The 24,004-nt window shown below is 40.8% G+C and overlaps 1 protein-coding gene across 1 annotated transcript; it reads left to right on the top strand.

The window, feature by feature from the left end:
* Window positions 1-18,778: 18,778 nt before the first annotated feature.
* Window positions 18,779-22,974, top strand: TUBA1A (tubulin alpha 1a). The gene is made up of 4 exons (XM_012761345.3): window positions 18,779-18,923; window positions 20,950-21,172; window positions 21,342-21,490; window positions 21,785-22,974. Exons 1-4 carry the CDS (start codon window positions 18,921-18,923, stop codon window positions 22,763-22,765), a joined length of 1,356 nt encoding a protein of 451 aa, XP_012616799.2. The 5' UTR covers window positions 18,779-18,920; the 3' UTR covers window positions 22,766-22,974.
* Window positions 22,975-24,004: the final 1,030 nt, after the last annotated feature.

Here is a 24,004-nt window from a genome sequence, read left to right as displayed (position 1 = left end):
GTGCCAAGCTGTGCTAAGATGGACAGGCATCTTTATACTACCACATCAGTTAGTCATCGGACTTGGCTACATCAAGAAGGTTATGTACAAATGTGAGGAATGTGTAATAAAAAAAAAGAAAAGAAATTATAGAAAAGAAAAAACAAATGAAAGTAAAAAAAAAAAAAAAAGAAGGTTATGACCTTGAGTGAGACAGCTCTCTGCAGCTGAGGCAGTCTCGGAGAGGTCTGACGGCTGAAGGCATCTGGCAACAGCACTCCAGCAGCAGGGGCAACAAGTCCCTCAGTAAAGGGGAATCTGAGCAGTACACCACAGTGTCCACAATGCTGGCTTTGAGTTCTATAAAAATGGGAGCCAGGCATGGTCGCTCATGTCTGTAGTCCTAGCACTTTGAGAGGCTGAGGCTGGAGGATCACTTGCGCTCAGAAGTTTGAGACCAGATTGGGCATCATAGCGAGATTCTATCTCCACAAAAAAAATAAAAAAAATTAGCCAGGCATGGTGGTCCGCACCTGTAGTTCCAGCTACTCAGGAGGCTGAGGCAGGAGGACCACTTGACCCCAGTTCAAGGCTTCAGTGAGCTATGATCACACCACTGCACTCCAGTCTGGGTGACAGAGTGAGATGATGTCTCAAAAAGAAACAACAACCACAACAAAAATAAACAAAATATTATATCAGTTAAGATGGTTTTGCTGAAAATAACCAAAATAAAGTAACCCCAGCCTGGCTGACACAGCAACACCCCATGTAAAAAAAATGGAGTCATGCTATACGTCTTCTGCAATTTGGTTTTCAAAAAAATCTTATGAGTATTTTCAAACACATTCAAAAGTTGAGAGAACAGGCCGGGCGCTGTGGCTCACGCCTGTAATCCTAGCCCTTGGGAGGCCGAGGCGGGCGGATTGCTCAAGGTCAGGAGTTCAAAACCAGCCTGAGCAAGAGCGAGACCCCGTCTCTACTATAAATAGAAAGAAATTAATTGGCCAACTGATATATATAGAAAAAATTAGCCGGGCATGGTGGCACATGCCTGTAGTCCCAGCTACCCGGGAGGCTGAGGCAGAAGGATCACTCGAGCCCAGGAGTTTGAGGTTGCTGTGAGCTAGGACGCCACGGCACTCACTCTAGCCTGGGCAACAAAGCGAGACTCTGTCTCAAAAAAAAAAAAAAAAAAAAAAAAAAAAGTTGAGAGAATAATATAATTAACCCCTATATACCTATCATCCAGATTTATCAATGATCAAGATTTTGCAACACTTGCTTCATCTGTTTCTCTTTTATTAATTATTATTTTAAATCAGACTTCATGTCATTTCACCCCTACATACTTCAGTATTTATCTCTAATAAATATAGACATTTTCTTACATAACCTTAATGTCATTATTATACGTAACAAATTAACAACAATTCCTTGGTCCATGTTCAAATTTCCCTGATTACCCTAAAAAACTTATTTTACTTTTTTTTTGAGATAGTGTCTCACTCTGTCACCCCAGCTAGAGTGCAGTGGCATCATCATAGCTCACTGTAACCTCAAACTCCTGGGCTCAAGCAATCCTCCTGCCTCAGCCTCCTGAGTAGCTGGGACTACAGGCATGCGCCACCATGCCCAGATAATTTTTTCTATATACTTTAATTGTCCAGCTAATTTCTTTGTATTATTTATTTATTTAGTAGAGATGGGGTCTCGCTCTTGCTCAGGCTGGTCTCTAACTCCTGAGCTCAAGCGATCCTCCTGCCTCGGCCTCCCAGAGTGCTAGGATTACAGGCATGAGCCACAGTGCCAGGTCAAAAACTTTTTATTTATTATTATTTTTTAACTAGTCCCAGTCAACCTCAAACTTTTTTCTACATTTATTAGCTAAAATGATTTTGTAAAGAAGTGCTATTTGTTTGCCTAAAACAGTTCTTATAGAAAAGAGAGGATAAAGTTTAATTCTTTCCCTTTAAATTGCCAATTTTCAAAATATAGTGACAAATGTTTTTTGTTTTCTCTCTTTAAAAATCTCATTATGAATTTGTGATTTAAAAAATATGACTAGTGTGTTTCTTTCAATTGCAGTAATTGTTCTTTTGAATGCTTAGAGTGTCCCTTTTTGTCTCCACAGTAACTTCATGTTGGCTCCTGTGCCCTTTTGACAATCCCACTAACTTTTTGGATAACTTCTTTGCTTTCTGGAATAACACAATATATTACTAACAGGCACATCTTGCACATTTTATACTTCATACCAGGAATTAACCATTTCTCCAAGAAGCCCTGATTTTTTTTTAGTAGAATATAGTTTAAAAAATGTTTTTGTTGTAGAAAAATTTTAGATTTACAGAAAAATTGCAAAGGTAGTACAGAGAAATTCCATGTACCCTACATCCAGTTTCTCCTATTATTAATATCGTACATTAGTATGGTCCATTTTCCCCAATTAATGAACCATTCTTACTAAATGAAGTCCAGACTTTATTCAAAGTTCCTTAGTTTTTACCTAATGTATTTTTCTGTTCCAAGATCCCATCCACAATACCACATTACAGTTAGTCATCACGTCTCCTTACACTTCTTTTGGCTATGACAGTTTCTCAGAGAAGAATTTCTGGGTCATATGGTAACTCAGTGGTTAACATTTTGAGAAACTGCCAAACTGTTTTCAAAGTGGCTTTGCCATTTTACGTTCCTACCAGCAATGTATGAGAATTTCAATTTCTCCACATTCTTAACAACGCTTGTTATTATCTGTGTGTTTTTTTTTTTTTTTCTTTTTTTTGAGACAGAGTCTTGCTTTCTTGCCTAGGCTAGAGTGAGTGCCGTGGCGTCAGCCTAGCTCACAGCAACCTCAAACTCCTGGGCTTAAGCAATCCTACTGCCTCAGCCTCCCGAGTCGCTGGGACTACAGGCACGAGCCACCATGCCCGGCTAATTTTATATATATATATATGTATTAGTTGGCGAATTAATTTCTTTCTATTTTTATAGTAGAGACGGGGTCTCGCTCAGGCTGGTTTTGAACTCCTGACCTTGAGCAATCCTCCCACCTCGGCCTCCCAGAGTGCTAGGATTACAAGCGTGAGCCACCGCGCCCGGCCTATCTGTGTTTTTTATTATAGCCCTTCTAGTGAATGTGAAGTGATATCAGATAATTTTTTTAATTTCAAAATTTTTTTTTTTTTTTTTTTTTTTTTGAGACAGAGTCTCACTTTGTTGCCCAGGCTAGAGTGAGTGCCGTGGCGTCAGCCTAGCTCACAGCAACCTCAAACTCCTGGGCTCAAGCGATCCTTCTGCCTCAGCCTCCCGAGTAGCTGGGACTACAGGCATGCACCACCACGCCCGGCTAATTTTTTTTGTATATATATTAGTTGGCCAATTAATTTGTTTCTATTTATAGTAGAGACGGGGTCTCGCTCTTGCTCAGGTTGGTTTCGAACTCCTGAACTCAAAGGATCCGCCCGCCTCGGCCTCCCAGAGAGCTAGGATTACAGGCGTGAGCCACCGCGCCCGGCCTTAATTTCAAAATATTAATGGGATACAAATGTTTTTGTTACATGGATGTCTTTTATAATGCTTAAGTTGGGCCATTAGTGTGCCCATCACCTGAATAGTGTTCATTGTAGGTTTTATAGACATTTGTTTTTTGTTTTGTTTTTTTTTGAGACAGAGTCTCGCTTTGTTACCCAGGCTAGTGTGAGTGCCATGGCGTCAGCCTAGCTCACAGCAACCTCAAACTCCTGGGCTCAAGCAATCCTGCTGCCTCACTCAGCCTCCCAAGTAGCTGGGACTACAGGCATGCGCCACCATGCCCAGATAATTTTTTCTATATATATTAGTTAGCCAATTAATTTCTTTCTATTTATAGTAGAGACGGGGTCTCCTTCTTGCTCAGGCTGGTTTCGAACTCCTGACCAAAAGCAGTCCGCCCGCCTCAGCCTCCCAGAGTGCTAGGATTACAGGCGTGAGCCACCACGCCCGGCCTAGACGTTTGTTTTTAATCATAGAATTTTCTTGTATCTCTGCTCTTTTCCCTACACATCTTATGTTAGGAAACTTAATCAGCCTCCTGAGTAGCTGGAGAAATAAAATAAGAAAATAAGACCCTGTCTTATTTTTGGGGAAACACGGTACTAGCTTGGAAACTTGGTGGGCCATTGCATCTGGCTATATATCACACCTTAAATCTCACTTCTCTGCCCAGCCTTGACATAGGACAGAACTAACTGCAGCATCTGGGAAAGGATGCTAGACACTCATGTTCTGTTAGTTACTAAATCCTGAAAATCTGCCTGTGAAATCTCTTACATTGGATGTTTTGTTTCCATTTGCACTGCCACTAGCCTAGCTCAGACTTCCATTGTCTCTTGCATCTTTTCAAATCATATGTTCATCTTCAAGTGACTTTACCACTAGATCATAGCATAATTGGAAAGGAAATAGGATATTGTGAATTCTGTTTTAAAATAGGACACCAGTAGTAAACTGAACCTTGGTATATACAAAAAGTTAGCACAGTGAATTTCAAACAGTAGGTTACCATTCATTAATGGGTCAAGAAATCAATTTAGAGAGTTATGACCAGCATTTTTTTTTTTCGAGACGGAGTCTTGCTCTGTTGCCCGGGCTAGAGTGTCGTGGCAGCAGCCTAGCTCAGAGCAACCTCAAAAAACTACTAGGCTCACGTGATCCTTCTGCCTTGGCCTTCTGAGTAGCTGGGACTACGGGGATGCGCCACCATGCCTGGCCAATTTTTTCTATATATTTTTAGTTGGCCAATTAATTTCTTTCTATTTTTTTAATAGAGAGAGGGTCTTTGCTCTTGCTCAGGCTAGTCTCAAACTCCTGAGCTCCAACGATCTGCCCTGCCCGCCTTGGCTTCCCAGAGTGCTAGGATTATAGGCGTGAGCCACTGCGCCTGGCCTGTGAGCAGCATTTAAAAAATAAAATAGCACTGGGTGAGGTGGCTGACGCCTATAATCCAGGCTCTCTGGGAAGCCAAGATAGGAGGATTGTTTGAGGTTAGAAGTTCAAAACCAGCTTGGAGCAAGAGCAAGACCCTGTCGCTACTAAATATATAAAAATTAGCTGGGCATTGTGGTGGGCGCCTGCAGTTCCAGCTACTTGGGAGACTGGGGCAAGAGGATCACGTGAGCCCAGGAGTTTGAGGTTACAGTGAGCTATGGTGATGCCACTGCACTCTACCCAGGGCAACAGAGCAAGACTCTGCCTCAAAAGAAAAGAAAAGAAATAGAGTAGGATAAACAATATCAAGGGTATTATGTATACTAAGAGTATTATTTTGTTTTGGATATATAATATAAAAACAAAATGTGGTGGGGCCCAGTGGCTTACACTGTTATCGCAGCAACTCAGCAGGCTGAGGCAGGAGGGTTACTTGAGCCCAGGAGTTGGAGGCTGTAGTGAGCTATGAGCATACCACTACACACTAGCCTGGGTGACAGAGCCAGATCCTGTCTCTGAGAAAAAAAAAAATTGCTGTATAAACCTAAATGTAAGTTTTGATCTACATTTAGCATGAAAAATTATACCAGAAGGCTCATAAAGGGTTAGAAAGACTGCTTGGTTTTGAACTCTGGCTCTGTTATGTATTTGGTAACTTTTGGCAACTTAAACTTTTTATACCTCAATTTTTGTCATCTATAAAATGGGGATAATTATATGGGGATAATAGTATCTTTCTCTGACAACTGTAGTGAAGAATGAATGAGTCAATGTAAGTATAATGCCTAGAACAGAGCCTAGTACATAGTAATAACTTAAGAAATGTTAGATATTTTTATAGATACTCTCAAATCATTTAGCAATAGGAAGGACTTTTACATTTCACTTTTCTAATAACTACTATTTAAAGTCAGATCATAAAGCTTCTCACATGCAGTAAGTAAGTCAATGAACTATACATTTCAATAAAGATTCTTTGGATGCTCATATCAGAATCCAAAAGCTACCCACAGACTATAATGAGAAAACTATGCTCTCCCTGCAACCTGCTTTGTATCTTCACTCATAGACACTCCCACATATATTCAACCCTCTGAGAAGACTCGGATCATACTACAGCCTGTCCTAAGTTAAATGGTGAACACATCCCAGATTGGTTTTTTTGCTAAAATATATATAGAGAGATAGATAGATATGGTAAACACAAATTCTACCAAGTCTTTTGCTTGAGGGCACATGCTATATACTCTCATTGTTTTCTTCTTCTTCTTCTTTTTTTTTGTTTTGTTTTTTTTGAGACAGAGTATCACTTTGTTGCCCAGGCTAGAGTGAGTGCCGTGGCATCAGCCTAGCTCACAGCAACCTCAAACTACTGGGCTCAAGCGATTCCTACTGCCTCAGCCTCCTGAGTTAGCTGGGACTACAGGCATGTGCCACCATGCCCGGCTAATTTTTTCTATATATATTAGTTGGCCAATTAATTTATTTCTATTTATAGTAGAGACGGGGGTCTCGCTCTTGCTCAGGCTGGTTTTGAACTCCTGACCTTGAGCAATCTGCCCGCCTCGGCCTCCCAGAGTGCTAGGATTACAGGCGTGAGCCACCGCGCCCGGCCTAATAAAACTTTTATTGGTACACATCACTGCAGTCCAGCAATATGATGCCAGGATGTCAAGGATGAACTCTGTTTCACAGAAGTTAGAGTGCTGGCACATTGCTCTTTAAGAACTCCTCTCCTAGTGGTTTTCTGATAAATTTTTAACTAGCACTGAGAGACAGGGGAAAAAAAGGCTTAATTTGTATATTTGTCAATTTCAGTTATATAAATATTCCCATCATGGCCAATTTGAAGCTACCAATGTGATGTCACTGAGCACAGAGTTGGGAATAGTGTACACAATTGGTTTGCAAGAGCCCTTACAAGCAGCCACCAGCACAACACCGGTGTGTGTTGTAACGATTTCATATTTTATGTCCAGTGTATATGTAAGAAGGGAAGCTTTTTAAAATTAAATATATATGTATATATATCTCAAATGTTTCTTTGTCCTAGGAATACCAATTCAGTGGACTTTTTGATTATGCAAAGAGAAAGCAAAGATTTTATTTTGTTTGTTTGTTTGTTTGTTTTGAGACAGAGTCTCACTTTGTTGCCCTGGCTAGAGTGTGGTGGCGTCAGCCTAGCTCACAGCAACCTCAAACTCCTGGGCTCAAGCAATCCTTCTGCCTCAGCCTCCCGAGTAGCTAGAACTACTGGCATGCACCACCATACCCGGCTAATTTTTTCTATATATTTTTACCTGTCCAAGTAATTTCTCTCTAGTTTTAGTAGAGACAGGGTCTTGCTCTTGCTTAGGCTGGTCTCCAACCCCTGAGTTCAAACGATCCACCCGCCTTGGCCTCCCAGCGTGCTAGGATTACAGGCATGAGCCACCTCGCCCGGCCTAAAGATTTTATTCTGAAATGAAAATTTTGAAACACTGTGGCTCCAAAGCACTGAACCAAGCTCTGGATAATGTAAAAGGCTACAGTCCTCCAGACTGTCCTTTTATTTATTTTTTTTTTTATTTTTTTGAGACAGAGTCTCACTTTGTCGCCCAGGCTAGAGTGAGTGCCGTGGCGTCAGCCTAGCTCACAGCAACCTCAAACACCTGGGCTCAAGCAATCCTGCTGCCTCAGCCTCCCAAGTAGCTGGGACTACAGGCATGTGCCACCATGCCCGGCTAATTTTTTCTATATGTATTAGTTGGCCAATTAATTTCTTTCTATTTATAGTAGAGACAGGGTCTTGCTCTTGCTCAGGCTGGTTTCGAACTCCTGACCTCAAGGGATCCGCCCGCCTTGGCCTCCCAGAGAGCTAGGATTACAGGCATGAGCCTACCGCGCCCGGCCAGACTGTCCTTTTAAAAGCATTTTTTTCTAAATTAGAATTTAGACGACACACAGTTGTTTTCCTATTTTTATTAGATAAGAAAAGGAAGAAACTGCATTCCTACTGGATGAGAGGAAGGAAGGAAGGAAGGAAGGAAGGAAGGAAGGAAGGAAGGAAGGAAGGAAGGAAGGAAGGAAGGAAGGAAGGAAGGAAGGAAGGAAGGAAGGGTGTTATAATCACAACAATAAATCTCTTTAGACCCTTTTTTGGAGTCTAGGTGCCTGACCTAAACAGATATTTATGTCATCTCAACATTAATGTTTTCTAAATCTCAGTCCAGATTTGCAGTTGTTTCCAAGTTCATAGCTGTGACCAGTCTGCATTTGCACAGGATAGCTTAAATAAGTGGATTGTACTGATTTCTGGGGTTCATTGAAGAGCTGAGAAATTTGATTTTGAGAGACGATGTCAGTCATTTCTGGGAACAATGCTGGCATGGATCGTTAATCAGAATATTCTGAATTCCTACAGGCAAATGGTACCACTATTTGTACCATGGTGTCTATGGACATAAAGGTGATATGAAGCTGTCGGCAAATGCTGATGGGACTATCCTGTCTCAGAATCGGAAGTCACCTAAATGTGGTGAAATCTTTCTTGTCTGTTTTCTTGTCCCAGATTTTTATTATGCATTTAGTTAAAGCTGGTGACAACAGAATACAAATCTTATTTTAATTAAACCTTTCCCCAGTGTCCTGTCAGTGCTCTGCACTGAGGGAACGGGCATTCGTGAATAGGAAGCTGAGGATGAACTGTGAGAAGCCTCCGTTTTACACTGATTTTCACGGAACACAAGATGGACTGTTTGCTGTGAAACCACTGGGGATAACGGGTGCTGGATATTTTGCGACGATTTTTATCTCCGGTGTTTCTGGCACTGGCTAAGGTTTCAGGCAAACAGAGGCACGAAGGACCTAGCAACAATCGCTGGGGAGCTTCCTGGTTGCTAGCAACAGTAAATACCGCTGAGACACAGACACAAAGACTCAACCTTTCGCAGGCACACAATGAAACCCGGAGCCTGGTTTCTTATTTCAGATACAACAGAGTCCTCCGGGTAGAGTACAACAGCTTCTTCTTTCTCCCCTTTATATTAGATTTTAAAATTTTTGTACAGAAACACACACTACCCAGAAGCCCATACAACCATCGTGCTTCTAAATTTGTCCAAGAACACTAATATTCTAACCTCTGCCTCAGTACCATCATTTTTTACTATTTTGAGGGAGAAATGAAAGGAAATGATGCTGTTTATCTGACTTGAGAATTTTAAATAATGTGTGACTTGTTTAACTTGTATGTAATTGCCTGTATTCTATAAGAGTCACAGTTGATTTTCACCCTTCTGAAAATATTCAGGAATAGTATCTGAAAGATCTTCTTCTCCAAGTTTATTTGTTTTTAGGAAAGGTAGAAGCATACAGACTATGAAATACAGCACTGGCAGTTTAAGGTTTTTCCATGACTCATTCTAGGAAATTGCATAATGGCCTTTCCCTGCCAAGTTCACACACTATTCTCAAATACCTTGCTATTTTCCTTATTCTATCCCTTTATTCCCCAACCCATGTCTCTCTTTCCATCTTTTCTATATACTATCAACTTTTTTCTCTTTTTTGTAAGGCTGTAAAATGCTCTAGGGTATAATCACGTGACACACAAGGTGACAAGGAAATCTGAAATACCCCCAACCTTGCTAGTCTGTCTCCTAGCAACTGTATAATGGGTTGCTTAGTAACGTGGAAGGCGAAAGTCACTCTTACATATCTAAAAATACTGAAATAATTTTAAAAAGATTAATAGTGGGCTTATTTATTAAAATATACTAAATCCACAGACAATCTTACCACATAGGAGACTTATTTCAGGCTGTGCTATCTTCAGAAAACCTCCACATCTTTTATAGTCTATGTACAATGCTAGAATAACAGATTGTTGTTCATATAAGCAAATGAAGAAAAAACCCACAGCCTTTTCTAGCCCTTTCTCTTCTATACATGGATAACCAATGTTTAAGTCTAAAGAAGGATGAAGAAATGGTTCCTAAATGATCTTTTAGGCTGGGCAGATGAAGAAAAATGCAGTCTTCTCTAACTCCTTCTCTTCTGCACATGCATAATCGATTTTTAAAGGAAGATGGAGAAATGTTTCTTAAAATGCCCTTTAAGGTTGGGCTTCACTTGGAGTTGTGTCTTTAGGGTTACAACCATAAAGAGAGTAACTCTTAGTCAGCTTATCCAGGGGTTATTAGAATTTAGAAATAACTGAACCACACCAAACACACTAAAATTGTTTAGTTCCAAATGATACATTATTAATTCTAAGAGATGGTATTTACTGAATTAGACATATTGAATCAGACTCTCTGGTGAAGGAACTGGGAAACTATATTTTTAAATAGTACCCCAGTTGCTTCAGCACATTTAGGAAACATTGGTGTACAGGATCATTCCAATGCCTTACAAAGAGACAGCTTCTATTAATATTTTAGTCTTAAATTTATGCCTGTAACGGTAGAAGAGGTAACTTCAAAGACCAAGTCAGTCCTAAATATTCTGCGACATCCTCCCCTTGAACTAGGACCATTGTGGGGTTTTTTTTTCTTTTTTTTTAAGAGACAGAGTCTTACTGTCCCCCGGGCTAGAGTGCAGTGGCATGATCATAGCTCACTGAAGCCTCAACTTCTGGGCTCGAGTGATCTTCCTGCCTCGGCTAATTTTTTCATTTTTTGGTAGAGACAAGGTCTCACTATGTTGCCCAGAATCCCTGGTCCTCCTGTCTCGGCCTCTCAAAGTGCTGGGATTACAGGCACAAGCCACCATGTACAACTGGCACTTTGGCTAATAAAATTGGTCAAGCTTTGAATATTAGTCATTTATTCATTCTGCAAATATTTATTAAGATAATTTTGAAATATAGTTGACAGAATTTAGTGATCATTTAGCTTAAATGAATTAACATAAAGTACTTAGAATAGTGCCTGGAACATAGTGTTATATGAGGTTATTATTATTAATATTTAAAAAAAAATTTTTATTTCGGCATATTATGGGGATACAGATTTTAAGGTTTCAATAAATGCCCTTTCCCCCCTCCCACCACAAGTCTGAGTTTCCAGCATGATCATCCCCCAGATGGTGCACATCTCACTCATTATGTATGTATCTACCCGCCCTTCTTATTATTAATATTTTAATCTAGCTTGGTAGATCAGAAAGATGGTGACAATGAACTGATATTGAGAATATAGAATAACTGAGAATATGGAGAATATAAAATACTGAAGAGACGCTACATGAAGCCATGGGAAAGAAAATTATAAAAAAAAAAAAGAAAAAAATTTTAAGTAATTAAAAATAAAAAAAATCCTAAGGAGAATAATGGAGAAGAAGAACTAATTCCATTTACATATACTACATTTGAAATGCAGTATATGAAGATAAAATCAGTAAGAACTATAAGTCTCAAAGATGAAGGTGTGTTATATAAGACATTTAAAAAATGAATTCTGACTTTTTGTGTGGCTAGCTATACATAAAAATGAAGCAATTGTAATTCCTCAGTATTTTATATCTAAAAAGATCAATGCATCTATAAACGTTTGGAGGCACTAAATGGTATTTTGATCACTAGTACATCTCTCTCACCCTGGTTTATCTACAATGTGTAATTAATTAAGATAAGGATTTGAGAGGAAAGAGAGAAACCCACATTTGGAAGGTTGGGGGAGGTGACTCTGGAGCTTTTATTTGATTATTATTAAATCCCTGTAGCCAGTGCACCATGGCAACCTTCCTAGCCTGCCACCTATTTCCATCTGCTTTGGAGAAGGAAGGGTGCTGGACAAAGGTGGTTCAATGTGCATTCTTGTGAGTGTGTGTAAAATGCAACCAAATTATAAATTGTGCTTCATGAAAACTGAGATTATCTATAGTCATCTCCATTTCCTTCTCTTTCTTCTCTTCTCAGGATGCCTTTGAGCTTCTTCAAGTTTTGTCCCCTTTTTTCAAATGTCACATTTCATCAGTAGGCTTAGGTAAACCACCACTTCAATTTACCAGAGCAAAACTACAAATTAGAATGTGTATCTCAAGACACAAATATTTTGTTAAAAAAAGCGATTCAGTAAATGAATGAACATCAATGAGTGACTTCAAAGCATTGTATTCCAATGCCGTATATACAAATATATATTTTTAACCTGGTTCTTCCTACCAAAAGAGAAACATTTTTAATATTACAGAGAACAAGTATTTATTGTCTTATAAGTCTTACTTCTGGAATAGAAATCCACTAATATTTATCTCTGCTATACACATAAAAATCCTTCCCAGAATAGATAAAGCTCAGGTATCAGAATGACCAGAATGATATTTTTTACTATAGTTATCCAGAAAAAAACATTATTTAGTAATATTACATTGTGTTAACCAGAGTTTGAGAAATAGAATGTTAAGCTTTAAATACAATTCTGAAGTCTAGATATGGGGTCACATTCTTACCTAAATTATTAGTGTTGGAATTTGACCAAGGTGAATTCAGTGGATAATCTTTAATGGCCACACATAATAAAAGCCAATTCATTCAATATAGTTCGATAGGCACTGAACCCTAAAATGAAGATAAACGTAAATTCAGTGTATCATCATAATCATGTTCATTCCCTTATTTAGAGTTTGAAGTGTGTTTTGCTAGAGAATTTAAGGGAAACCTAGTTGCTTAAATTTACCCTTTTACACTCATACATGCACCAAAAAGGTAGTGTGACATGGACAGGCGTGGTCATTTCACAAAGGATACAGAGGCAGTGATATGGCGTGAAGTGGACACCACGGTGAACTGTCGGCACCTCAAAAACCAGACAATGAGCTTCATCATCTTTGTGTCCGGCAGCTCCTACACTGACCTCTACGTCACAGCACTCATCACAGTATATTGTAATAACAGTTTCCATCCTTGGACTTGGAACTCCTCTGGGGCAGGAAATACTTTTTATGTCTTTTATGCCAAGCCCTTGCTGTATACTGATTTCCTTCTCAGTAAATCCAATGAGCACTCTTCCGTCCTTATTTAACAACTCCTTGGCAGTATTTGATAATATTTAGCACCCTTTCCTGACATCCTCTCCTTCCTTTCTTTCTGTAACATCAATGTGTTCTCCCTTACTTCCTCCTTCTTTGGTCACTCTTTCTTTGTTTCATTTTCTGACGCTTTCTTCTCTTGCAGTCTTTTACTGTTTTGAATTTCTTAAATCTGTCCCAAAATCTGGTAACTCGACCTCATAAATATCCCCCAAATCTATCTTTTTCCCATTCTGTGACATTACTTGAAATTCCAGGTTATTCTTGGACAATTCTATTCCCGTATCATACCACCAGCATTATAACCATGTTGCTGTCATTAGACTCCAAATATACATCTTCACCCCTCTAGTCTTGACCTTTCTTTGAGCAGTGCCAACTCATATTCCCAGTAGCCTCTAAGACTTCTGCCCTCAACCAGGCACGGTGGCTCACACCTGTAATCCTAGCACTCTGGCAGGCCAAAGCGGGAGGATCACTCACGGTCATGAGTTCAAAACCAGCCAGAGCAAGAGCAAGACCCTGTCTCTACTAAAAATAGAAAGAAATTAATTGGACAACTAACAATCTATAGAAAAAATTAGCCGGGCATGGTGGCGCATGCCTGTAGTCCCAGGTACTCGGGAGGCTGAGGCAGGAAGATCACTTGAGCCCAGAAGTTTGAGGTTGCTGTGAGCTAGGCTGATGCCATGGCACTCTAGCCTGGGCAACAAAATGAGACTCTGTCTCAAAAAAAATATAAAAAAAAAGACTTCTGCCCTCAATCTCTCTATTGCCTTAAATGGTCTAACATTCAACATTCAACAGCTAGATCACGTCAATTGAACTTTTCTGCCCTCAACACCTTCCCCCTCACACACACAAATGTATTTCTTGCTTAGACATGTATCCCTTCTCAAATTCCCTATTTCTGTAAATAGCACTGCTACCATTTCATTCCCTTAGTCTTTAAGGCTAAAAACTTCAAGGTTTAATTTTGACTCCTTCCTTTTTACCATGTCCAACCAATCACCACCAGGATTCTTCCTTTGAATGGTCTCTTCTATTATCCATTTCTATCCATTCTCACTGTAATTATGATGGGCTGAGACCTTCTGCTTAGATTATTGCAATAACCTCCTTCTTGGTCTCTTTGTCTCCAGTCTCTTTCTCTACTCCACACACCTGTCAGATTAACTTTACAAAAATGATGTTCTTTTCATAAATCTGTCACTCTTTCCTATAAGAAGATAAAAGCTTCCCTCTGTATATGGACTCAAGCCCAAAATCCTTCAGACTGAAGTTCAAAAGATTTTGTTAACTAGCTCTATCCTTCCCATATAACACAACACTCACAATTCTGTTGCATGCTCTAAGCCAATTTCTTTGTCTACTCTTATACAGGCAGCAGATCATCACTATACTGCCTTTGCTGATGTTATTTTCTCTATCCATAATGTAATCATTCCACTCCCATCCCATTTAAGTTTAAAAGCCACCTTTTTTTTGGAGACAAAGTCTAGCTCTGTGGCCCAGGCTACAGTGCCATGATCAGCCCTGCTTACAGCAATCTCAAACTCATGGGCTTAAGCAATCCTTCTGCTTCAGCTTCCCAAATAACCAGGACTACAGACATGTGCCACAATGCCTGGAAGAGCCACCATTTCTAATGAAGCCTTGCATGATTAACACTAGTTCAATTTGAGATACCTGTGAGAAAACAAGCCAGATATTGGAAGTTTACTATATGATCAGAAGCTAAGAAGAGCTATCATTAACTCATTAGCATATAAAAAAGATTTGAAGTCTTGGGAATGAATGCACTTACTATCCACTAAGAATGGATGAGATCACATAAAATATCAGGAAAAGGTATAGGAGTGAACTTTGAGGAATTCCAACATTTGAATATTAGGGAAAGGAGGAGGAACCAGCAGAGACTGACTAGAAACAAAAATGTAGGAGGGAAACCCAGAAAATGTAGAGTTTTTGAGGCCAAAGGAAGAAAGTATCTCAAGCAAGAGATAATTGTCAACTGTGACAAAACCTATCACAAATTAACAAGAACTAAAAAGTGTCCAGTGGACTAGCAACAAACATGGAGGGACTTTAGTTTAAAGGAGCAGAATCCAGATTGGAATGGATTTAGGGATAAATAGGAGATAAAAGAAGTAGAAAAAAAGTGTTAGACCATGGTTGTTTCCTACATAAATTATAATACAGGGGATCATGCAATGAATTCAACAAGGTCCCTTTCCATACACACACAAACATGTCATTCTCAAACCTATATAAATGTATAAGTCTTAATTCTTTAATTAAATTGGAAGAGTCTATAGAAAAAAGCCCATGCTACTACCTTTGAATTCCTCACCACCTAGGATGGTCTGGGGCTCATTATAGATACTCTGTAAATGCTTGTTGAATATAAATGGTAAAATACTTTATTAAATACTTTTATACTATTAACCATGATAACAGTTAATGAAAATATGCACAGAGAGCTGCTCATTTACTTCAACAAACATGTATGTAATGTCTAGTATATGTTAGGTACTTTGACAGAAACTAGGACTCACATTTTGATGGAGGAGATGCATAGAAATGCAAATAAATAATTAAAATTCCACAAATATTATGAAAAAATGTTTTATGCTAATATTATTATGTACAAAAATGAAACCATTAACAGAATATTTATGCATGTATATGGATGTAAGTTAAAGAAATTGGCAATAAAAATGAGAAGTGAAGCTTGGGCTCAATGGCCGAAACCTGTGTAATCCCAGCATTCTGGAGGGATAGGTGGGAGGATTGCTTGAGACCAGGAGTTCCAGACCAGCCTGGGCAAAATAGCAATACTCTATCTATACAAAAAAATTTTTTTAAATTAGCCAGGTGTGGTGGCACATGTCTGTAGTTCCAGCTACTGGTGAGACTGAGGCAGGAGGATTGCTTGAGCCCTTGGAGTTTGAGGCTGCAGTGAGCTATAATATTGCCATTGAGCTCCAGCATGGGTTAAAGATCAAGACCTTGTCTCAAAAAGAAGAAATTAACTTTTTTTTTTTTTGAGATAGGATCTTCCTCTGTTGCCCCAGCTAGAGTGCAGTGGTGTCATCATAGCTTACTGCAACCTCAAGCTCCTGGGCTCAAGTGATCCTCCTGCCTCAGCCTCCTGAGTAGCTGGGACTACAAGTGTGTGCCACCACCCCCAGGATTTTCTGTTTTATGTAGAGATGGGGTCTTGCTCTTGCTCAGGCTGGTCTTAAACTCCTGGCCTCAAGCAAACCTCCCACCTCAGCCTCCCAAATTGATAGAATTACAGGTGTGAGCCATTGTGCCCGGCTCACAGGTGAACTATTAAAAAATTTTTTTTATAAGGACTAGCACATAGAATAAAAAAAAAAAAAAAAATTTTTTTTGGCTAGGTGCGGTGGCTCACCCCTGTAATCCCAGCACTTTGAGACGCCAAGGCAGGAGGATTGCTTGAGCTACGGAGTTTGAGACCAGCTTAAGCAAGAGTGAGACCCCATATCTATCAAAAAGAAAAAAAATATTTTTTTTACTTTCCACAGTTTGAATGCTATTACATCAGATAATGAGAAGCAAGAAGAATAGATTGGCTATTTCCCTTGATCTCCTATTTATATATTTAAGATTATCAGTGCTCTAGTAGTCTATTTCTGACCTAGATCTTGTTGTTACTTATGCCCAAGGGGAGGAAAAAATTCTCATTTACATAAGGAACAAAATGGCTCTGAGAAAGAATTACAAAGAATCAATTGCATGAACCCTTCTCTTTTTTATTTAATTCTCTGTAAATTGCATAATGAACTGAAACTATTGGAGAAAAGACATATTTCTTAATTAATCTTTTTATGTGTGAAGAAAATAAAATTCAAAATTCTGCCTCTCTTTCCAAAAAGAAGAATTTTACACTTTAACATTGTCCAGCAGTCTGAATTTATTTTATTATTAAAATTGTGAAAGTATCTTGAATGGGCTACTTATTAATCCTTATGCTCTTCCATGCCATTTAATTCTTATTTTTAAGTGGAATTCTGGGTTCAGAAAGAAGCATTTAACTCATCCTTAATCCTCCCGTCTCTTTACTGAAATATATTTTTATTTGTTAAAGGGATGGAGATAAGATGATGTTGAGAATTATTTTTCCTACAAAATATGCAATAAGTAGATAAAATGGTTTATGTGTTGGGTTTTATTTTTTCTAGAGAGGACTACTGCAGCAAATTTGAACAAGTAAAGCAGAGCTGTGGATAACAGGCTAGAAAAATCCATGGCTGCCTTTGTCACACCACAACCTGCAGCAGCTGTCTTCTCAAGTCCCTCCCTCCCACACCCTGCTCTGCCTGCCAGCCCAGCAGGAATGAATGGGCTCTGCAGTGCACTGTAAATAGCGCTGCAGACCTTGAAAATCTGTCGCTTAAAAACCAAAAGGAAAAATTACCTACCAAAATACAAATTTTCAACTTTGGTAGCCAACAAACCTCCTTTACCTGTGAAATTTCATCAGAAACATCAAGTGATACCAAGTCCAGAGACTTATTCTGCATAGCCCATCATTGCTGATAATGGAGCCTTTCTAAATAGCAAAAGAATGTTACTGCAATTCATTTCCTATGGGTGAAAGCAAAGCCTTTTTGTCCGAAGGGGCAACTGAGCAACCATCAGAGTCTCTAGTTGAATAGGAACGGTGTGAGGCTGCCTACAATTCCCACAGCTAGAAGCCCAACCCCAGAGGAGGATATTTACCAAATTCACATACAAACTACATAAAAATGAAATGCAGTTATTGAGGTGACATTGCACAGTTGTCTGTGGACAGAGGCAACATTACAAAATGGTCTTCTCTTTATACAACTCTCCTTTTTAATTTGCGTCTTGCTTATCATCATCATTATTATTTTTGCTTGTTACTTTCCAGAAAAAAGAACAATGCAGAAATATAACTGCACATGCAGGTAGTGCTAGCTTCTGAACTCAATTCTTTCTCCTTCTATTTTCCCAATTCTGTATCAGGAAAGATGATTCATTCCTAGGGACAATGCACCACACAAAATATATTACATAGACTTCTCATAAAGGAATAGCTCTAGTAAACTATTCAAGTACCGTATATTCATTATCTTTTAATTACTGCCATGTTAGAACTATTTGTGTGCTTCTTTATTTAGTATGGTTATTCTTCCCATCTTCCATTATTGTTGAGCTATTTGGGGTGTGTGCAAAAGAAAGTTTGAAAGTAAATTATTTGAACCTGAGAAACCATTTTGAATGACTCTATTACCAAATCTTTTTTAAAATTAAAAAAAAAATCACATTTACCCAAGCCATTTTGAGCATTATTCCTGTCTTCTCTCCTACTTTATTTTTAAAATTAGAAATGTTGAACCCTAACCGAATGCAGTCGAGTTTAATCAACTATGAAGGAGGGGCTGGGAGTAATTTTCCATTAAACATTTCATCTCAACATAAATTCTGCGATTAAGTGTTGGGAAAAAAAAGCTTCCATAGGTGGTTTTATCTGCAGTTTGAGGTTTAAGCAATGTAAAATCACCCAACCCCAGTTCTCTTTCTTCCCTTTCCGCCCCTCCCCAACCCCACCCCATAATGGATGCTCGGCCTGCCGACTGCTTCTGCACAGCCTCTTTGTCTGAAGGATGCAAACAGTCTATGGATGCTGGGGAAAAAGGGGTGGAGGAGAGATTACCTCATCCCATGTCGCTTGCACCAATCACCACTCTCCTGTCATGGCTTCTCTGGGCAGATCGAGGGGTCTGGACCAACAGGAAAAGGCCCCGGCCCATCCCCATGGTGACCGAGTTGTATATAGGGAGCCGCATCCGCCCATGTGCCGCAGGTTCTCTTACATCGACCGCCTAAGAGTCGCGCTGTAAGAAGCAACAACCTCCCCTCCTCGTCTCCGCCATCTGCTCTGCGGCCGCGACGCAGCAACCATGGTAAGACTCTGTCGTCTCCGGCTCTCCGTGGCCGTTGGGTGGAGTCGGTCCCCCAGGTCTCCTGGGAAGACCTTAAGCTCTTTTCTTTTGCAGCCTCGCCGGGTAAGGGCAGTCTGGTGCTTTGTTGCGAGGTCTGGCTTTGTCTGCCCTGCGCCCTCACGCCTCGGCGCCGCCGCAGTGCGGGGAGCAGGCGCCGGGCCGGGACGCGGCCGGGCGACGCGGACAACAAAGGCGGTGCGAGGGAGCTCGCGTCACCCGAGACCCTTGGGGACCGCAGGCAGCCGGTCCGTCGTGATGGAAGGGGCTGGGGCAGGGACGGACGACGGCGGCGTCGCACGCCCGGCCCTCGTGTCTGTGCGCACCGCCTTCGTGCGCCCCCGGACCCGGAGAGGCGGCGGCGTCCGGAAAGACCGAGGGCGGGGGGCGTAGCTGGGGGACAGAGGCGGAGAAGACACGGACAAAGCGGAGCCTTGGGTTAGTTTCAGAAAATCCCTCCCGGCTTCGTTGGCATTTTAAGAAAGATACCCATATATTAATGGGAAGAAATGGTTAGTTTCCGCTGGAGCCCTTGGCAGCCAGTGTCAGGGCGGCGCAGGGGCGGAGTTGTTTGTTTCTGGTTTCTCTGGCGTTAGAGCCGCTGGGCGGGGTTCGCCCTCCCTAAACCCCCCTTGTCAGAAGACTTTTAATAAAAGCCTTTCGTCATTGCGGAACTGTAGCTTTCAGGATGTTTTTCATTCACTGTTATAACTTAGAGAAAAGATTTTTTTTTTTCTTGAGCAAAATCACAATTACTTGATAAGCTCTTTTGTATCTGCTCTGGGGACGCCTGCCCTGACCAACTGGAGGGAGAGAGAGACTTTCTGTGTCTGTCTTGGCCGCCTGTTTAGCAAGGGAGAAAGCCCACTTTGTGAGCCATTAGGGTACCCAAAATGGTCAGGACCCAGGGAAACGCCCTTCCCCGCCCCCCTCCCATTGGTCAGTGCATAGACAATGAAAGTTGTCGTCCTAAAGACCTTAGAGAAGAAAATCTCTATTGGATGCAGAGAATGAATATTATGTGGTGGGTAGACAATCTCAGAATGAAAATACTATTTTGTTGTTTTAAATAAATATTTCAGTATCCTTTAAACTTGGCTTTTATTGTTTGTTTGGTAGCTTCTCATGTGATATTTGTTTCTAACAGGAACTTTTCTTTTAAGATACTAATAATTTTCAGTTTTTTACAGTGGAGGAGATTCTGGAAAAATGTTTTCTTAAAAAAAAGCAGTGAAATTGCTACAGACAAAGAAGAATTATACTCTGCATCCCGTTGTCTTTTGTTCTAGTGCATCTTCATTAATTCATTTCAATTCAGGCACATGGTCCCAGGCTGGGTCAGAGGAGGAAAACCGGCAAAACAGCACAATGAGATCATGTAGGCAGTTGCTGGAAATAGAGCTTGCTCTGTTAAATAATGTAGCAGACAGTACAGGCTAGAACCAGGCACAGCAACAGCAATGCAGCAATGCAGGAGGCAGATCTTGTCTAGCTTCTAAACCCCCTAGTATTGAAGGATTCTGCAGAGAGACTGCAAAAGGGTGTGGCTTCTATCCTCAGCTGCAGTACAGATGTCTACATTGTAATACCAAGTCCTAGTCAGAAAAAAACCTTCATCTTTATTTAAAGGAGAATGAAGCAGTAAAATTAATTTATATTAATTAATGATCAAATTTAATTTACTTCGTTTCAAAAAATCTGCTTTGAATACTTTTTAAATATGGAAAATCTTCTATTTGAGATTGTGAGAACAATAGGTATGCACCATGTGCTAAACAGCATTGAGGTGACATTATTATTCAGACCACACCCATATACAGCATTTGTAGCAGGTGCTTTTCCTTAATCATTTCTATCATGTTAGATACACGACCTCAGATAAATGTGAAGAATACTGTATATTACTAGAAATATTTTTAGAAATTTACTGAAAATTCAAAATGCTAATAGAGCTTAATTTTATAATTTTTTTCACTTTCTCTTCCCACAGCGTGAGTGCATCTCCATCCACGTTGGCCAGGCTGGTGTCCAGATTGGCAATGCCTGCTGGGAGCTCTACTGCCTGGAACACGGCATCCAGCCCGATGGCCAGATGCCAAGTGACAAGACCATTGGGGGAGGAGATGACTCCTTCAACACCTTCTTCAGTGAGACGGGCGCTGGCAAGCATGTGCCTAGGGCAGTGTTTGTAGACCTGGAACCCACAGTCATTGGTGAGTTGACCTCAGTAACCCAAATGAGATCCCAGTGTGCTGTAATAAGAAGTCTGTCCTGGGGGCTCCATTGATTATACACACACCATCTCCACCATCCCCTGCCAGGGCTGAGCAGGCCAGTGCAGGTAACTCAGTGATGGGTAGCTGGTTTGTTTCCCTTTTCCAGACGAAGTTCGCACTGGTACCTACCGCCAGCTCTTCCACCCTGAGCAGCTCATCACAGGCAAGGAAGATGCTGCCAATAACTATGCCCGTGGGCACTACACCATCGGCAAGGAGATCATTGACCTCGTCTTGGACCGAATTCGCAAGCTGGTAAACACCATGTAAAAATAGGTTTTTTAAATGGGGTGAGAGGTTACCAGTGCAAGTACGATGGTGTGGCGGAACGACACCATTCATTGTTTGGTGCCTGCCAAAATGCAGAATAGGCTGCTTACTGTATTAATTAGACTTTTAAACCAGACAGTCCTGGGTTATGGGACAACTTGCTGATGTGTCTATTTTGCTAGTTCATCATGCTTAACATCAGGCTGACATGCTTCATAACTAAGAAAATGTGTCCTGGCATTAAAATACTACCTTTTCTATTTTCTTCTTCCTCTACAGGCCGACCAGTGCACAGGTCTTCAGGGCTTCTTGGTTTTCCACAGCTTTGGTGGCGGAACGGGTTCTGGGTTCACCTCTCTGCTGATGGAGCGCCTCTCTGTCGATTACGGCAAGAAGTCCAAGCTGGAATTCTCCATTTACCCAGCCCCCCAGGTTTCCACAGCTGTAGTTGAGCCCTACAACTCCATCCTCACCACCCACACCACCCTGGAGCACTCTGATTGTGCCTTCATGGTAGACAATGAGGCCATCTATGACATCTGTCGTAGAAACCTTGATATTGAACGCCCAACCTACACTAACCTGAATAGGTTGATAGGTCAGATTGTGTCCTCCATCACCGCTTCCCTCAGATTTGATGGAGCCCTGAATGTCGATCTGACAGAATTCCAGACCAACCTGGTGCCCTATCCCCGCATCCACTTCCCTCTGGCCACATATGCCCCTGTGATCTCTGCTGAGAAAGCCTACCATGAGCAGCTTTCTGTGGCAGAGATCACCAACGCTTGCTTTGAGCCAGCCAACCAGATGGTGAAATGTGACCCCCGCCACGGTAAATACATGGCTTGCTGCCTGTTGTACCGTGGTGATGTGGTTCCCAAAGATGTCAATGCTGCCATTGCCACCATCAAGACCAAGCGTACCATCCAGTTTGTGGATTGGTGTCCCACTGGCTTCAAGGTTGGCATCAATTACCAGCCTCCCACTGTGGTACCTGGTGGTGACCTGGCCAAGGTACAGAGAGCTGTGTGCATGCTGAGCAACACCACAGCCATTGCTGAGGCCTGGGCTCGCCTGGACCACAAGTTTGACCTGATGTATGCCAAGCGTGCCTTTGTTCACTGGTACGTGGGTGAGGGGATGGAGGAAGGAGAGTTTTCTGAGGCCCGTGAGGACATGGCTGCCCTTGAGAAGGATTATGAGGAGGTTGGTGTGGATTCTGTTGAAGGGGAAGGTGAGGAAGAAGGAGAGGAATACTAAAGTTAAAATGTCACAAAGGTGCTGCTTTTACAGGGAAGCTTATTCTGTTTTAAACATTGAAAAGTTGTGGTCTGATCAGTTAATTTGTATGTAGCAGTGTATGCTCTCATATATAATTACTGACCTATGCTTTAAAACATGAATGCTTTGTTACAGACCCAATCTGTCATTTCTCTGTGGGTTTTGAATAAAGTATTCCCTGTCTTAAATGAGTTCAGTCCTGTGTTTTCTATTTGGGTGTCTGAACATGTTCATGTATACAGTACATTCAAAATAAAGAACAAAAGCTACATGGTTATACATCTACATGAAGTAACTTACTTTTATTTTGTTTTAAATTATCATTTTAAAACTTTTATTTATAAAGTATAAAATGTATATCTAAAGTTACCATTACATAGCATCCCCTACTATTCTTTTTCCTTTTTTGAGACAGAGTCTTGCTTTGTTGCCCAGGCTAGAGTGAGTGCCCATGGCATCAGCCTAGATCACAGCAACCTCACACTCCTGGGCTCAAGCAATCCTTCTGCCTCAGCCTCCCGAGTAGCTGGGACTACAGGCATGCGCCACCATGCCCAGCTAATTTTTTGTGTATATATTTTTAGTTGGTCAATTAATTTCTTTCTCTCTACTACTATTGTTAGTAGAGATGGGGTCTCGCTCAGGCTGGTTTCAAACTCCTGAACTTGAGCAATCCTCCCGCCTCGGCCTCCCGGAGTGCTAGGATTACAGATGTGAGCCACCATGCCCGGCTACCTACTATTCTTAATTTTTGACCTTATTATAATAAAGTTATTTAAACTGTCAGTACTTTTTAGATTGAAAATTGCTAATGCACAGCCAACATCTTCTGGTTGGCTGCTGAATCTCATATAACTAACAGATAAAATGGTGAATATTCCAAATGCATCACCAGGTCTTCTAAGGTCTTTTTCATGCACCCTTAACTCCTTGGCATGTGGCTAGTGCCATTATGCTCTCTCTGTTCAGGGTTCCCAAAAGAAGCTCTCTCCAAGCAGGTGTCACCTATGCTAGATCTAGTTCTTTACCTTCTTTCCAAAACTCTTTTTTAGCTGAATGTGACATTGGAAAAGTCTGATAAATTTATTTACTCTAATTTGTTCATTACACATCTGAATCTTAACTCTCCAAGTTAATACGGACCAATAACTTCAAAGGAAACCTACCAACACTGAGGAGAAGTTTTGGACCAAGGGTTTCTCCAACAATAGAACTCTG

This window comes from Microcebus murinus, chromosome 10, assembly GCF_040939455.1.
Source record: "Microcebus murinus isolate Inina chromosome 10, M.murinus_Inina_mat1.0, whole genome shotgun sequence".
In the NCBI taxonomy this organism is placed as follows: domain Eukaryota; kingdom Metazoa; phylum Chordata; class Mammalia; order Primates; family Cheirogaleidae; genus Microcebus; species Microcebus murinus.
The sequence above is the reverse complement of the archived record's forward strand: the minus strand, read 5'-3'. Positions and strand labels throughout refer to the sequence as shown.